This window comes from Lynx rufus, unplaced genomic scaffold (genome assembly GCF_022079265.1).
Source record: "Lynx rufus isolate CCGP_SWC_20201006 ecotype Redwood Valley unplaced genomic scaffold, mLynRuf1.p SCAF_17, whole genome shotgun sequence".
NCBI lineage: Eukaryota > Metazoa > Chordata > Mammalia > Carnivora > Felidae > Lynx > Lynx rufus.
The window spans coordinates 14,600,276-14,615,728 of record NW_025814831.1 but is presented as its reverse complement, the minus strand read 5'-3'; the positions used below and the strand labels follow the sequence as shown (position 1 = coordinate 14,615,728).

The 15,453-nt window shown below is 47.3% G+C and overlaps 1 protein-coding gene across 1 annotated transcript; it reads left to right on the top strand.

The window, feature by feature from the left end:
- Positions 1–2,074: 2,074 nt before the first annotated feature.
- Positions 2,075–10,087, top strand: CALM1 (calmodulin 1). The gene is made up of 6 exons (XM_047080230.1): positions 2,075–2,263; positions 5,041–5,071; positions 5,989–6,132; positions 8,297–8,403; positions 8,828–8,963; positions 9,147–10,087. Exons 1-6 carry the CDS (start codon positions 2,261–2,263, stop codon positions 9,173–9,175), a joined length of 450 nt encoding a protein of 149 aa, XP_046936186.1. The 5' UTR covers positions 2,075–2,260; the 3' UTR covers positions 9,176–10,087.
- The last annotated feature ends 5,366 nt before the right edge of the window (positions 10,088–15,453 follow it).

Genomic DNA, 15,453 nt, shown 5'->3' with positions numbered 1-15,453 from the left:
TGAAGCATTTTTAAGATGTGTTTGGCCATTTAGATTTGTAACACGCCATATCACGGAATATTCTTTACATTGATTTTCTATTCGTGCCTCTTCTTCTCTCTTCCTATTTCCAACTCTCCCCTTAATATATACACTTTATTCCCACTCAGGCTTTCCACCGTGAACAAACCTGAACAAACACAATGAAGATGAGGAAAAGGGAGGGGTAGAAGATGGGGGAGAAAGATGATGATTGGTAGATTTGTGAAGCAGATCATATCTTTCTGGTCTGCAGAGAGAAGGCAACACTATTCCACCATTCCCTGGCTTGCTGCTGCAGCCTCTTTAAGTCTTTTTAAAAAAAATTCTTAAGTTTATTTTTGAGAGAGAGAGAGAGGTGGTAGGGGGGAGGGTTGCAGAAAGAGAGGGAGACACAGAATCCAAAGCAGGTTCCAAGCTCTGAGCTCTTAGCGCAGAGTCAGACTCCGGGCTTGAACTCACAGACTGCGAGATCATGACCTGAGCTGAAGTCAAAGGCTTAACTGACTGAGCCACCCAAGCACCCTGCTGCAGGCTCTTTAAACTGAACAGCAGCTTCACCCTCTCTGCAGCATTTCAGAAGGAACGCCTGGTAGAACAGTTCACAAGAGGTTATCCCAGAAGTCTTGTGGCATCTGCAATGTGCCTGAACATTTTTCATTTTTAAAAAATATCTTTCTGCAAATTTTGTCAGAGCCAGAAACAAACATAACCATGGGAAGCCCTTTCTAGCAGAGTTTGTCAATTACACACTTTGTATTCTCTGATTAAGTAAGCAAATGATAAATTGGAACTGTTGCCCAGGCCCTGTAAACAAAAGATCAAATTTTGTCTTCTGCCTTGGCAAGAAAACTAACTGCAGCATTTTGTCAAGATTTTTACAAGTGCTGATTTCAAATTAATTAACTGAAATTGTCCTTTTTCTAGTTTACAGAAAAATTGAAAACATTAGTAAATTTAAAGATAAAATATTTTTAAGAAAGGAACATAATCAAGATTGCACATTAAAATATTATCCAACTGCACTGTAGAGTCAACTTGCTGTTTGTTCCAGCTCTAACCTAGGAGATTCTAAGTGCCTATTTTCTCCCCTTCTTTGCTTTTATGGATTTATGAATAAAGGTCTGAGCCTTCTCAGGACCAGGAAAATTAAAAAAATGTATCAAAGCATGGGTTTTAAGGTCTATGGAAGATTCACAGGTACATTAATTTCAGTAAGACTGGAGCCAGGATGAACAATATTTTCCATAGGAAAAAAAAAAAACAGTAAAGGGAGAGATATTATTCAGGCATACAAAAAATATTCAGTGGAAACGTGAAAACATTAAAAGAAGACTGGCTAAGCATATGAGCATGACACAGATTTAGCAACTAAGCATACATCATTTGTTTCAGAAACTGCTTCACTTTTTTTAAAAGAAAAAAAAAAAACATCTGACCAATTTCTTGCGCGAGGAAAACTGCCATGACCCTTCCAGACCCTCCCCAAGGCAGCTGAGGTGTGCAGTCAATTCCTCTGTCCCCAGCTCCCCACGGCCGGCCGCCCCTTGCCCCAGGACCTCCTGAAGCTCCCCGAATGAAGGGGACCAGCTGGGGACCCAGGGGCGCAAGACCAGGGTGACCTGGTTGCTCCCGACAAGCTATAAAAGATGCGAGGCGGGGGGGAGGGGTGTCCCACAGGTGGAGGTGGAGGTGGGGTTGGGGCGAGAGGCAGACAGCTTCTCAAGTCCTGGGCTGTCCCAAGTCGGGGCTACACAAACACTCTGCCCTTGAGCGTCCCCACATGTGAGTCTCTGGAGATACCACCCCTCACCTGCCTCTGCCCCTGCCCCGCGACCTCGCGCCCCTCTCCAAACCCTACGAGTCCCGGGCCCCAGCCTCGGCCCGCGGCCGGCGCGCGGGTGCAGCGAGAGGCGGGGCGCGGTAGGGGCGGGGCCAAGCGGGCAAGGCCCGGCCTCTCGCAGGGCCGCTCGGCGCGAGGCAACCGCGGTCGTGGCGGAGGGATACGGATCTCCATATATATACCGCGGGGAGCAGGCTCGCACTTCGGCAGTGGTGCTGAGAGCCTCGCGGGCGCGGCGCCGTTACTCGCAGTCGGGCGGCGGCAGCGGCACAGTGCTGAGCGCACACCGCGCCTTAGCAGCAGCAGCAGCAGCAGCAGCGGAGGCACCCCCGCCGTCACAGCCTCTGCGCTGGTGCAGCCACCCTCGCTCCCTCTGCTCTTCCTCCCTTCGCTCGCACCATGGTAGGTCGGGAGTGGTAAACGGCGGCATAGCAGCTCTCTGCCCATGATTTCTTCCCAAATTTTTAGTTCAGCCCCCCCTTTTGGTGGAGGGGAGGTCCTTTTTTCCGGGTGTTACGCAGCAACTGCGGTTAAGAAGGACGCATTTCGGATTTGCATGTCGCTTTCCTTGGCCAGGGTTTCTTCTTAAATTTTGGTCCCTCTTGGAGCCGGACTTGGCTGTGGGCTGTGCGCGGGCAGGGGCTCCGGCCGCAGCAGCACCGGGGCCTTCCGCATCCACCTCCTCCCCCCAGCCCCGCACCACTGCATCCAGCGCGCCGCACCCGGGCTTCCCGCAGCGCTGCGCCTGGGCCGGGGCCCGGGTGGGGGGGCGGGGGAGCCGGGCGGGGCCGGGCACTCGATACCCCCACCCCCCTCCGCCTTCAGCCCGGGGCACGGAGGCGGCGGGTCGGGAGGGCTGCAGAGAATGAATGGGCCCACGCTAGCCGGTGGCGCACATTGCTCGGGCCGGGGCGTGGGGGGCGCCGTCCGCGTCTACCTCCTCCCCCACCCCGCGACCCTGCTGCGCGTTCTGGCCCAGCCGCTTTCCCTCCTCCCTCCCGGGGGGCGCGGCGCGGGCGTGGGCTGGGAAGGAAGGAGCCGGGGAAGGGTGGGGTGGGGGCAGGAAGGCGAGGGGTGGGGGGCGGAGAGGGCGGAAGCGGCGGGCCGGCCGCCCTGCGCCCGGGCGGGGCCCTGCGGTGTGGCCGGGCTCGTGTCTCCCTGTTTCGCACCCCTGCAGCCCCCCCACCCAGTGCGGTAGTGAAGGCGTGCGTGATCCTCAGTACATCGGGAGGTCCCTTCCCGCGGGAGGCGCTCGGCTTGCGCTAATTGGGGCGGGGGGGGGGCGGGGGAGGAGGGAGCTGGCGCGCGGCTCGGTTTCCATTAGAGACGCAAAGTTTCTGCTTCAGGAGGAGGCGGCGGCGCGGCGGGCTCGCCGCCTGGGGGAGCAGAAGCGGGTGGGAGGCGCGGGGCGGGCTTGGCCCCCTCTCGCCGCGCGGTCCCGTAGCGGGGGTGGGAGTGGGGGTGGCCCTGGTCTGGGAGGGGCGGTGTCCCCGCCCTGGGGCCCCCTCGCTCCTCCGCACCCCGCCTGCTCGCGGGGCACGCACCCCTGCCTGGCCCCTCGCCACTTTGCAGTCCGCAGGGAGATGCCCTCCACGTTTCCGCTTTCTCTGCGGCCTCTAGATTGCCAGATGCGCCTGTGCGCCTCGCCGGGTGTGTTTTCTACAGCCCCCTTCCTCCCTTGGGCGGGCAGGGCTGACATCACTCACAGCGTTTTCTGGCTTGGCGGGGTGGGGAGTTTCAGGGCACCTTTGCCCCTAGGCCAAAGCGATTTGGGGGCGGGTATTTCTTTGTCGAATAAGGCTGATGATGGTCTCAAAAACCTCTCCAAGAGAGTTTTGCGGTGAGGTGGGACTGTGCTCCCCCAATAAGGTGACAGCTTCTCTTGCGAGGTGTGGCACCGCTTCCTGTTGTACAAAGACAGATGTCCTGACGTTACATAAATCATCGGGTCTCCTTCTTTCGATGTAAAGAAAACCATCTTCCGGTGACTGGGGTAGAAAGGAAGGAAGACCCAATTCTAATTTGAAAAAATAAGTCCCCCCCCCAAATAAATAAATTGGAACGTTCTTATTGGGAAAGTTTTCATTTAAGAGTTCGAGTAAACATGACTTGGTTAGCTTTCTGTTAGAACTTACTTTGTAACTGGCTTCACTAGGTGGTGTCCTTCATTAAAATAAAAATACATATTAGCTCTCCTTGCATTCTCAAATTCCTCTGGCTGGAGGCACAGGTTCCGTGTTGCAGAGATCAGACAATACAAGTGAGAATTACCTTCATGGCCATTACCACCTCAAGCAAAGTGTGTTTATTATGAGCAGCTCTCTTGGTAGATTGGTAGAGTAAATATTCTCTGGCAAAGTTAATAGCTACTTCTTTTCCAGAAAAGAGAAGGTGTAGTCTTACAATTGTTGTGTACTTTATGTGTACTTAACGTTTGCAGTTTTGTAACAGCTCAGTTGTAGGATGGTTCCATTTTTTCCTGGCTTCTTCGTCAAAGATAATTTGAGGGCATCAGCCATAATAAATGGTAGGCTTTTAAGACATAACTGCCTAATTTAAACAGAAAGCATTTATTACACAGAAATCAAGTTAGGTGGGGCAACCCATTGCCGTAAGTTTATTTTTTTCCACTTCATTGTGTCTCATAAAATAGATCTAAAAGCCTCTTAATCCACTCCAATGCCATTACGTAACGCCTATTCGGAGATTTTGGAGCTCCCGCAGCAATGCGCAAGGTGCGCTAAAAGCCTGCCCCTGGACGCGATCCTGGCTGTGGTGACAGCCTCAGACTAGGATCCTTGGATGGAAGGGGGGACTGCGGTGTCCCTGGCGCAGTAGGTGGCGCTCTTCTTTCTCAGAGCTTGTGGCTGCATCCTATGCGGTGTGGCCTTTTGCCGCTAGAGGTGCCATTTTTCAAATTATGAACTGACCCTTCCTTAGGGAGACCTCAGCACATCGCCTTAGGCCCAGCCAAGAAAACCTGAAGTACAGTGTTGTCACTTCTTTGTCACCGTTTGTTTTTAAAATGGGTTTCATTTAAGGGCAGTGCTACCGTTTGGGGATGGTTGTCTCTTTTTTTTTTTTTTTTAAGGTCAATATTAAAAGTATAATTGGGAAAACTATGTTGCCCTCAGTCAACTCTTGTGCATTGAGTTATAACCTCTTCTTTCTTTATCTAGGCTGATCAGCTGACCGAAGAGCAGATTGCTGGTAAGTTGCTGACTTCAGGGGGTTCCAGTAGACCAGAACTAGGCACGACTGTGTGGGTGGCTTCTCTGACCCTTCCCCCCCAATAATCTGAGCAGTTTTCTAAGAATTGATTTAAATGGAAACAATATGCAGAGATATTTAGGTCAGGAGTGAATTCCTTGCCAGTGTTTCAGAGGCAACGTGGAAGGAAGTGGAGGTGGGAATACTTGTTCCGCCCTGGAGTGTTTGACTGAACGTCCTGGTGTTCAGGGCTCCGCACGTAATGAGATGGCGCTGAGCCTGCTCCTCGCAAATGGAGTTTAGAATTCTTACGCCACGGGGCTTTTAGGAATTCACCGCGAAGGCTTGGGCTTGCTGTTTGAAAATAAATGGGAAAATGAACGTTAGGACTACTATAATCATTGGAAAGGGAGTTACTTTAGATTCTAGCTTTTAGTGTTCCTTGGAGGACTTTTTTTGAGGATGATTCTGTTCAGGAAACCAGGAATACGCCTTTGAGATGTTAAGTGCCACGTAGAGAGAACAGCCTGGTTACCTGGGACTGTACGTTTCTAGGAACCGCTTCATGTTGTTATGAAACCAGGAGTTCTTATGGCTGTAGAAATTTAACAGGAAGGGGCCTGAAGGGAACTTGCTGACCAATCTTCACTTGTCAGATTGGATTGAGGACTAACTTAAGTGTGTTTAAGCTTAGTTTTCTTGAAAAACATGAGAATACTGTGGTTTTGCTTTATGGACTGCTGAATGGAGGCCAGTCCAATAGGACTGTTGTGGTCTTTATTTTAGCAGATAAAGACCAGGCAGTTACTGATAATTCCCAAACTTGGACGGTTTGCTTTGGCAAGCCCAAGGAAAGTGTGTGCTGTGCCTGGGTTGGATAAAGACGTTCATTCTAAAGGGTACGCTTTTGTTTTCAGAGTTCAAGGAAGCTTTCTCCCTATTTGACAAAGATGGCGATGGTACCATCACAACAAAGGAACTTGGAACCGTCATGAGGTCACTGGGTCAGAACCCAACAGAAGCCGAATTGCAGGATATGATCAACGAGGTGGATGCTGACGGTGAGGGCTTAGACCTATGAATGAGTGCCAGCGTTGTGTAATGCAAGTTCAGACATGTCACAAGATTGTCTTTCAGGTCCCCAGAGCAAAGCACATGCACCGCAGTGGTTGCCTTACAGCCGTTGACAAGGAAAATAGAAGATTATGGGCCTGCCTTTGGCTGTGCTCACTGTCTAGAACATTTCCTGGATCAGATCGCTGATTTGTTCTTTTCTACTTGCCGTGACCTACAGCTCAATCTTTTATCAACTGGCCCATGAGTCTGCACTGAGTCCTGTGGGGGAAGTAAAAACAAAAAAAAACAAAAAAAAAAAACCCATAGACCTTTTAAAAGAGCTTACTGTCTGTCTCTCGAGGAGTGGGAAGTGAAGGTGGGAAAAGAGCACTCTTAGAATTGAGTACAGGCGTGAGCTGTGGATGTGTTTGTGCCAGAGAATTTTGAAGATCACGTGAAGCTTGGAGAGATGGGGTGCTTGGTGACTGTACGGAGTAGATTTATAGAATCTACTAGAAGAAGAAGATAAATAAGGTGCAGAGCAAGAAGGAACAAGCAGTAACCCCTGTAACAGTTGGTCACCAATTGGTCATCCATATCTCTGGACTCTAGAAGAGTGGAGAGTAGACCTTATCTTGCTCACTTCTATCAGTAAACAATTTCTGAGCATTCCCCTCTTGAAAAAAAAAAAAAGACACCATGTGTTTGTGGAAACCATATATACATGTACTGTGTAACATTGTAGAACATGGGTAATTTTTCAAAAGATGAGCCAAGAATAACAGTTTGGATCTAGACTCTTTTCTAGATGATTGGCTTGGTGTAGTAGCCATTTAAACAAATGTGGTATCCTAAGGTGTTAGAGTAGAGTTAAACTTGTCTGATCACATTTAGAAGCAGGGGTTTGGGGCGAGCTCTTTAACAAGTGGTTTCAGCCCATTTGGGCTACTTCAGAAAGAGTTTTCATCCATATTAGTGTTGATTTGGAAAGGAGATAGCTCATAATTCTCTTGCGTTTGATTGCTAAGGCCATCTGGGAACATGGAGTGGCTGCCTCCCGTTTCATGTGGAGCCTGGGAAACTGCTTAGGGACTCGCAACTGGCAAAGTGTCTTGGGCCCTTAGATTGTATGCAACAAGGAGAGAGAAGTTGTCTGGGGCTACAGAATCTAACACTTTGCGATGAATAAGTGTAATGCCTGAGGACGTCTTCTCTGCATGGCTAGGAGATGGCACTTCAAATAATTTTTGTCTTGCGTGAATGTCATTAATGCTTTAAAATTTTGGAGGCCAAAATGACTTAAAGGGGTCTTTGAATTACTATTTTGATTTAAAGGTACTTACTTGTGAAAATGAGTACTTAACCTTAGGCTTTTTTCCTCTAGTTTTGTTTCCATTTAATGCAAGTTACCCTGCTAATCTGGTGGTTTGTCTCTGGAGGTGGTTCACGTAACTCTTCGTTTTAGAGGGGAAGTTGTTGGGAATACTGGCTGTAGAACAGATTCTTCTGACACTGTTTCCTAAATGTTTACGGTTCTGAGCTATGAAAACACTTCCGAGCCTTGCCCTTAATGGGAAACAAACAAAGATACGGAATTGGAGAGAAAAAGATTAGTGGACTTATAATGTGGTTGAGAAACACCTTCTGGAGAAGACTTTGTGACGGTTTATGGTCTGTGGCATAACAAAGTCAGTTTTTCCCCTCCCGTAATTCTTTTCTTCTGTGAGAACGTTTGGTTGTATTGGCAGGCCAGTTCTGAGCCTTTCCCAGCATCACTGGCCAAGGCAGAGTTAGGTCGGAGTGGTCACCCTCACTCAGGGGGACGGCGCTCTCCAAAGCCTCTCTCGGGAATGGAAGGGAGCTGTGCTCTTTCTCTCGAACTGTACACCCCCCCATTAGTGGTCAAGAGGCCACGTGTGCACTTTCCTTTGCATCGTTAAATGATATCCTGGGCACCGATTGCTAGTTTGAATTACCACGAATCATGTGAAATTACCCTGCAAAGTGTTTAAACAGTTTAGGCTTATAAATGGTTTTACCTAATAAAATAATTTACCAGTTTGTGCCAGTGAGGCTTCAACCATTCCGTACAGTGCTTTTAAGATTATCACTGCCAGGTAACATTACTGGAGCATTTCTTTTACGTGAGCTTTTGTTTTTTAATTTAAGGTAATGGCACCATTGACTTCCCAGAATTTTTGACTATGATGGCTAGAAAAATGAAAGATACAGACAGTGAAGAAGAAATTCGCGAGGCATTCCGAGTCTTTGACAAGGTAATCCTGCATCTGTGTTGCAGACGGTACTTACATATGGCTTTTTTTTTTCCCCCTATCGTTTCTAAATGCTCTGACAATCTGTTCTCTAGTTAGCACACTTAAAGCTAATTGCCGGGGCCCTGTTATCTCACTTTCAAATATCCTGACTTCTGCAGCCATCTTATTGGGTGAGAGTAAGCATAGTAAGTAGTGGCGAGTTCTGAGCCAAGTTCTTGGTTGTTACTTTCAGTTTGTTAGCTTTTGCAAAGCCCCTGTGTTCTCTGGGTTCGCTGAGTGTATGCACGTAGTCGGTAAGCGGGGAGAGGGGGCCGGACCGGAGATGTGCAGGCTGTATGCAGAAGTGGCAGTACTGGGAGAGGAGATGATGAAGTCACAGACCTGCTTAGCTGCCACTGTCAGTAACAAGGCTCCATGTTCACAGGATGGCAACGGTTACATCAGTGCGGCAGAACTACGTCACGTCATGACAAACTTAGGAGAAAAACTAACAGATGAAGAAGTAGATGAAATGATCAGAGAAGCAGATATCGATGGAGACGGGCAAGTCAACTATGAAGGTAAAACACTACAATTTCCTTAGCTTAGTTTTGAATAGACTTCCCTTTGGTGTCTGTAAACAAGCTAACTGCTTTCACTAGACAGGGGTTTTTTTGGTTTGTTTTTAATGCAGAAGAGAGCTGACGTGTTCATGAAAGCTACTTTTGAAGATAACCAAAAGCTATGATTATTTGTCTTTTCAGAATTCGTACAGATGATGACTGCAAAGTGAAGACCTACTTTCAACTCCTTTTTTCCCCCCTCTAGAAGAATCAAATTGAATCTTTTACTTACCTCTTGCAAAAAAAAAAAAAAAAAAAGTTCATTTACTCATTCTGTTTCTATATAGCAAAACTGAATGTCAAAAGTACCTTCTGTCCACACACACAAAATCTGCATGTATTGGTTGGTGGTCCTGTCCCCTAAAGATGAAGCGCTACACATCAGTTTTACGATATAAATACTTGTACTACCTTAACGATAAGGAAGCACTTAGTGGACTCCTTGCAGTTCCATTTGCTAATGATTACTACACTGTTTGGGCTGGCCAGTTTTTCATGCATGCAGCTTGACGATTGAGCACAGTCAGGCCTTTGTATTAAAAACGAAAAATGAAAAAACAAATTTAAAAAAACCTGTTTCAAATGGGTTCTAGTTCAATTTGTTAGTATAAATTGTCATAGCGGGTTTACTGAAAACAAACCTTTAAAATTGGTTTACCTCAGGATGCTGTGCAGAAAAATGGGTGAAGGATAGATAGACCGTCTAGACGCGGCCCCACAGAGCAGGACGGCCCCCTGTACTTCGTGCGCCCCCACCCGTGGTGACAGTGACACATCCTGCCGGCATCCTGTGCGTGTTGGTTTAGCGTTGTCCGCATTGTACCAGAGAGCGAGATGGGTGTCGGGCTGTCACCATTCACACAAATTTTTAAAAAGAAACCTTTATCAAGGGAGCATCTTTGGACTCTCTGTTTTTAAAACCTCCTGAACCTGACTTGGAGCCAGCAGAGGTAGGCTGTGGCTGTGGACTCTTCAGCACAACCATCAACATTGCTGTTCAAGAAATTACAATTTAACGTCCATTCCAAGTTGTAAATGCTAGTTTTTTTTTTTTTTTCCAATAAAAAGACCATTAACTTAAAGTGGTGTTAAATGCTTTGTAAAGCTGAGATCTAAATGGGGACAAGGCAGTTGGAGGTGAGGTTTAACCATTTAACGCCCACAGCCCAGAATCGGGCTTCTCGCCCTCCCGACATCCCAGCATCAACCTCTGAGCGTGAGACCTTGCCTAAAGCCGGGCAGATAGCAATTGCTTCGTCCTGTCCATAGGCACGTAGGTCTACTTGTATTTTCACTGGGGGGAGGTGGGGAGTGAAGGCCGGGAGCTTCATGATTATTCAGGCAGCGGAGCTCTTAAGGAAGGAAAAAAACCCACTTTTTCTCAAGCATGTACTTCGGGGTTCTTCTCAGTCGTACTGCCGATTACCTGTTTTATGTAACTACTTGAGACCATCTGTGCAAGAGACATGGTTTTGTGTGTCTGTAATTCAATCCTCGCTGGGTGGTAGGAGCACGAGGTCCCCTCTTAGCCAGTCTTCGTGCCTAAAAGACACTACCGGTCACCTTTGATTGATGACTTTTAATTTATACTACTTTCCTTAGCCTCCTTTTCTATTTTTTTGTTTTGTTTTGTTTTCCTGCAGTGGACTTGACACTTTGCTTTCTTTCTCCCAAGTAGTCCCCAGCCTGAAAGTAAACAACTCCAGCATGGAGTGGATTTTGTGTCTAATTATAAACCTGTAACCAAAACTGAGATGCTGACACTGGTCTTTGCGGTGGGATTGGTGTTCTCTAAAAGCCCCTTTAAAGACAGAATGCATTTAGCGTAGAACTCTTTTTCTGCAATGAAGGCTGGAGGTGCGTCTTTCAGGGTGTTAACTGGTCGTAGCTTACCAGTAAGGAGATGGGGGTTTCAAGAGTGTTCGTGGGCGGTTTTAATTTGCCTGGGACAGCAGCAGGCTGCCAGTGAGGCAGCGAGAAGCTCTTGGCAGCCAAACGGGTGCATTCGGGGCTGGTTTATAGAGACCCTTGGCTTCTCCCTCCTACTCCCTGTCTTTCTGGCATTTTACAGCCTGTTAGATTTCCTGCCAGAGGGATAGGTCAGAGCCGTGGAGAGGAGCCCACCCATCTGCTGCTGGTCGTTAGACTGGGCGGTTGTAGAAGAGAAGGTGACTGAACTAGAGATGGCTTTCAGAGTTCCCTGGATCTGGAAGGAGCACCTGAGAACACCTTAGAGGTTCTTCTGGTGAGACAGTGAGGACCGAGGGCTCCTGGACGTTTCTTGCAGGGAGGCCAAGTGTTGACCCATCGCGGGCCTGTGTTCAGTGGCCTCTCCGTAGCGTCAAAGAGGGATGGGGGTGATTTAACTTGTTTTCAAAACTTTGCCTTCTGTCTTAACTCTTTCGTCAAGTCTTTTTCTAGAAGCTGGGTGGGCTCCATTTAAGCGGTCCCACAGTCCTTCGTGAAAGACCGTTCATGAAGTCAGAGTCTTACATGGCCAGCATCCTGGATGGGAAGTGAAGCCTTGCCCCCAGGGAGTGCTGAGTTCAGCTTGGCGTCGAGGGGCAGCCCAGTCCGCTGTAGCCTTTTTTTTCCCCTCTGGCTTTTGAGGGGATGACCAGCCCAGATTGGGCGTTTGCAGGCTGCACGAGTTTGTGAGAGGAAATAGCTGGATGTGGGGGTCCGTCCCCCTAACGTTGGTTAGCACCTTCCTGTAAACTCTTGCCCCTACTTCTAACTGCTCTATAAATATATACATATATTTATATATATAAAGTGACTAGTTTAACTGGCATCCCGCTTGAGCCTGAGACTTGCCATAAAAAAACTGCTGAGTACTTGGCAAACACTTTCATAGTTTTGTTCTCCATCTGTTTGGGGTAGGTGTTAAGCAAGGCAAATGCATCTCGATGTTTCAGATGGGCCTTTGATGCACTGTTGCCAAGAAAGGCTTTTTTTCTGATTTTTAGACAAATGAATTTTTGCACACTTTAATTGGTGTCTTTCGGCAACACACTGAAAATTAGCTACTGTACATATTTTTATATTCTCTTTATAAATGCATGTCTGACTGTACTTCTAACCTGTATCGTAACGAGCGGCCGTCCAGTAGGCCTCCCTAAGTGCCACCGTGGCACATCAGAGTAGCAGCATATTATTGGCCCCTCAGCATACTGGGAACTTCTTCCTAAACCAAGAATGTAAATTTGGTCAAGGGTCTGCTCTTGTTTCATTCAATTATTTTAAACCTTTGAACTAATACTGTATATCCTAAATACATTATCCTTTTGGCAGTGACTAGGATTCCACGAATGTGTCTTAACCCGTCCCTTCAGCCGGCAGTTTACGATTTCCTTTTTTTTTTTTTTAAATCCCCTGAAGTTGTCTTCTAGGAGACAGAAATCCTTTGCGGTCTGTATCCCTCGAGTAAGAAGGTAGTGGCGTGGGTGGGGTGTGTGTTCTTTCTCCAGCCCTTCTACTGTTCATTACACACGTCTGTAGCAAAAGATGGCCGTAGTTCTGTTACCGGAGTTAACCCTTCACCATGGCGATTTGAAAAGGAGATGTACTTGAATGTTTCTGTAAATCTTGAGATAAACTGTTTGGAGATTTAACCACCTCTCTGATGGGGGACCAACTCTATGGAAATTGTAAATAAGTTTTATTTATAAACCTGGCACTGTATTCAATAAACATTTCTGCAGCCTTTCATCTCTAACTGCGAACTGTGTAGGTTTTTAGCTTGTATAGCCTCCGATCCCTTCTGCTTAACGGGCAAGGTACACCTGCCCTCAGATGTTATTCCACCCAGGCTCTAGGACAGTGGGCGAGCATGAGGGGCCAGAAACACCACAGACACATCCCACTATAGACTTACTCTAGTTTTAAGTTCAAGTGATAATAGCTGACATTTGAACTCAATCTTGTGGCCAATCACTGTATCCGTGCTTGCTTTATGCAGAAAATTCACACCACGAAAAGGTTCATTTCCCTTTAACCTCAGCGTTAATTCCAAGTTTCTTGAGGAATTGTGTGAAGAAATACACTTTACAAATTGGATGGGAATTTTATACCTAAGCCCATATTACTTCTGCCCGCGTCAAGAGCAGGGCGGCCAAGGAAACGGGGTGGGATGCAACTTTACAACCTTGGAGTTGAAACCTTCCCCTGTTCCGATCCTGTTCAGACCCTGGTCCTAGGCAAAGTTCTCTAGCGGGAAAGTCCACCTGTTTTCCTAAAGGATCTTTTCCAGGTTGCTTTGCCCGTTTCCTTCTGCACAGAATCCGTGAGAGAGCCAAAAAGAAGGGGAAAGGTCACAGGGGAAGCCCCTGCTTTGGTCAGAAGGCTTGAGACCCGCTTCCAGGGAGCATTTGGCCCCTTCTGTATACAGGAGCTGAACTAAAGGATGTGGACACCACTGTGGAGACAGAGCCCCTCTGCCTGACACTTTAGGCCTGGCTCTTTGTTTTTGGTTCTTTCCCTCTGGAGCTGTGGACAGGTGCTTCCCTTCTCTGGGCCCCAGTTTCCTCCTTGGTAAAAGAAGATTTTTAGACGAGGTGGCTTTCTAGGATTCTGGCCAACCCAGCTTGGCATCTCTTGGTGTTTAAATTGAAATTGCAGCCTAAGGGGTGGGAGGCAGAATAGTGTGGGCGTGCTATACGCTTCGAGGTGACAGTTGGGATTTTTAAAGTGTCAGCAGCTCCATGTTGGGAGTGGAGTGAGGGGTAAGCTTGCTGTTCAGACCGACGTCAGGTGGGGCACCTGGGTGACTCAGGTGAGAATTCGACTCTTGATTTTGGCTCAGGTCATGATCTCATGGTTCATGAGATGGAGCCGTGTTGGGTTCTGCGCTGACAGCATGGAGGTTGCTTGGGATTCTCTCTCTGCCCCTCCCCCCCACTCACGCTATCTCGCTCTCTCTCAAAATAAACATATATATGAAGACTGTGATGTAATATTGGAACGTGGGTCAGAGAAACTGATCATTGACTTCCATCCTCCTCCTGGGATGGAAATAGGAAGCTCTCTGCCTGCAAGAGATTCAGTCCAAGTGGCAACGTCATCTGGATTTTCAGCAGCTTTGGTTCAGGAAACACACACACACACACACACACACACACACACACACACACGCACACATTTCCGATTTGAGCTGAACTTCCCCGGGCACTGGGGGCTGGAGCACCCAGTGACTCAAGATGCCTTAGAAGGAAATAAAACTTGAAAGTTTTTTTATAGCTTGGAGCCTCTCTCTCACTGCCCTCCACCCTCTGCCAGGGAGCAGGAGGAGTTAGCTGACTCCAGAACCCCACGGGAGAGCAGATGAGGCCAGAGGAGCCGGCCGGCTTTCCCGCCTCTCCCATTGACAATCCCTGAACTTGAGTTAAAAAAAAAAAAAAAAAAGGCAGTTTTCTTCAGAAGAATTATGTTCTGCCTCTGTGTCAGCAACCTTTGGAGTGAGTATGTATGTATTTACACACTCAGATATTATTAGAAATGTCTCATTTGAAAGTTTTATTTTCACTTACAGAGATGAAGGGGAAAAATCTGGAGGTACTTCCACTAAGAAGATAATTTCTTAAATTTTGTGTTATCATCTTTCTATCCTGGTGGTATGTAAACATGTGCAGTTTGCTAATAATTTTTTTTAATGTTTTATTTCATTTTTTGAGAGAGAGAGACAGAACGCGAGCAGGGGAGGGGCAGAGAGAGAGGGAGACACAGAATCTGAAGCAGGCTCCAGGCTCTGAGCTGTCAGCACAGAGCCCAACGCAGGGCTCGAACCCACAAACCACAAGAGTATGACCTGAGCCCAAGTCAGACGCTTAACCGACAGCCACCCAGACACCCCTACGGTTTGCTTTTAAACTAATTTACTTCCCCTTGTTGGGTCTTACTATATACCCTCAGGCTGTGACTTTTTTAATTACCGTGTTTTAGAGTAAAAGATTTTTTTTTCCCCCACAGAGATTGGTACCAGAGGCAAGATTTGAGATAATGGATTATAAAAAGAAAATGGGAAATAAATGAAGAAGTAATCATAAACTAATACTTTAGTTAAAAGGACTAGATCAGGGGCACCTGGGTGGCTCAGTCAGTTGAGCATGTGATTTTGGCTCAGGACATGATCTCATGGTTCGTTGATTCAAGCCCCACATCAGGCTCTGTGCTGACAGCTTGGAGCCTGGAGCCTGCTTCGGATTCTGTGTCTCCCTCTTTCTCTGCCCCTCCCCCATTCACACTCTGTCTCTGTCTCTCAAAAATGAATAAATGTAAAAAAATAAAAATAAAAAAAGGACTAGATCATACATTGTAGGTCAAACTCTCAGTGCAAATACCCATATCTGGTGATTCTCAAACTTTTGGGAACACTTGACCATGACAAGAAGCTTGTTACCTCAACAGGCAGCCAGTCCCATTTTGACAAAAGTATGTCTGGGATTCTAAA

Coding starts and splice junctions, on each gene's coding strand:
- CALM1 (XM_047080230.1), top strand. Junction 8,404..8,827: donor CATTCCGAGTCTTTGACAAG/GTAATCCTGCAT, acceptor CCATGTTCACAG/GATGGCAACGGTTACATCAG. Junction 8,964..9,146: donor CGGGCAAGTCAACTATGAAG/GTAAAACACTAC, acceptor TTGTCTTTTCAG/AATTCGTACAGATGATGACT.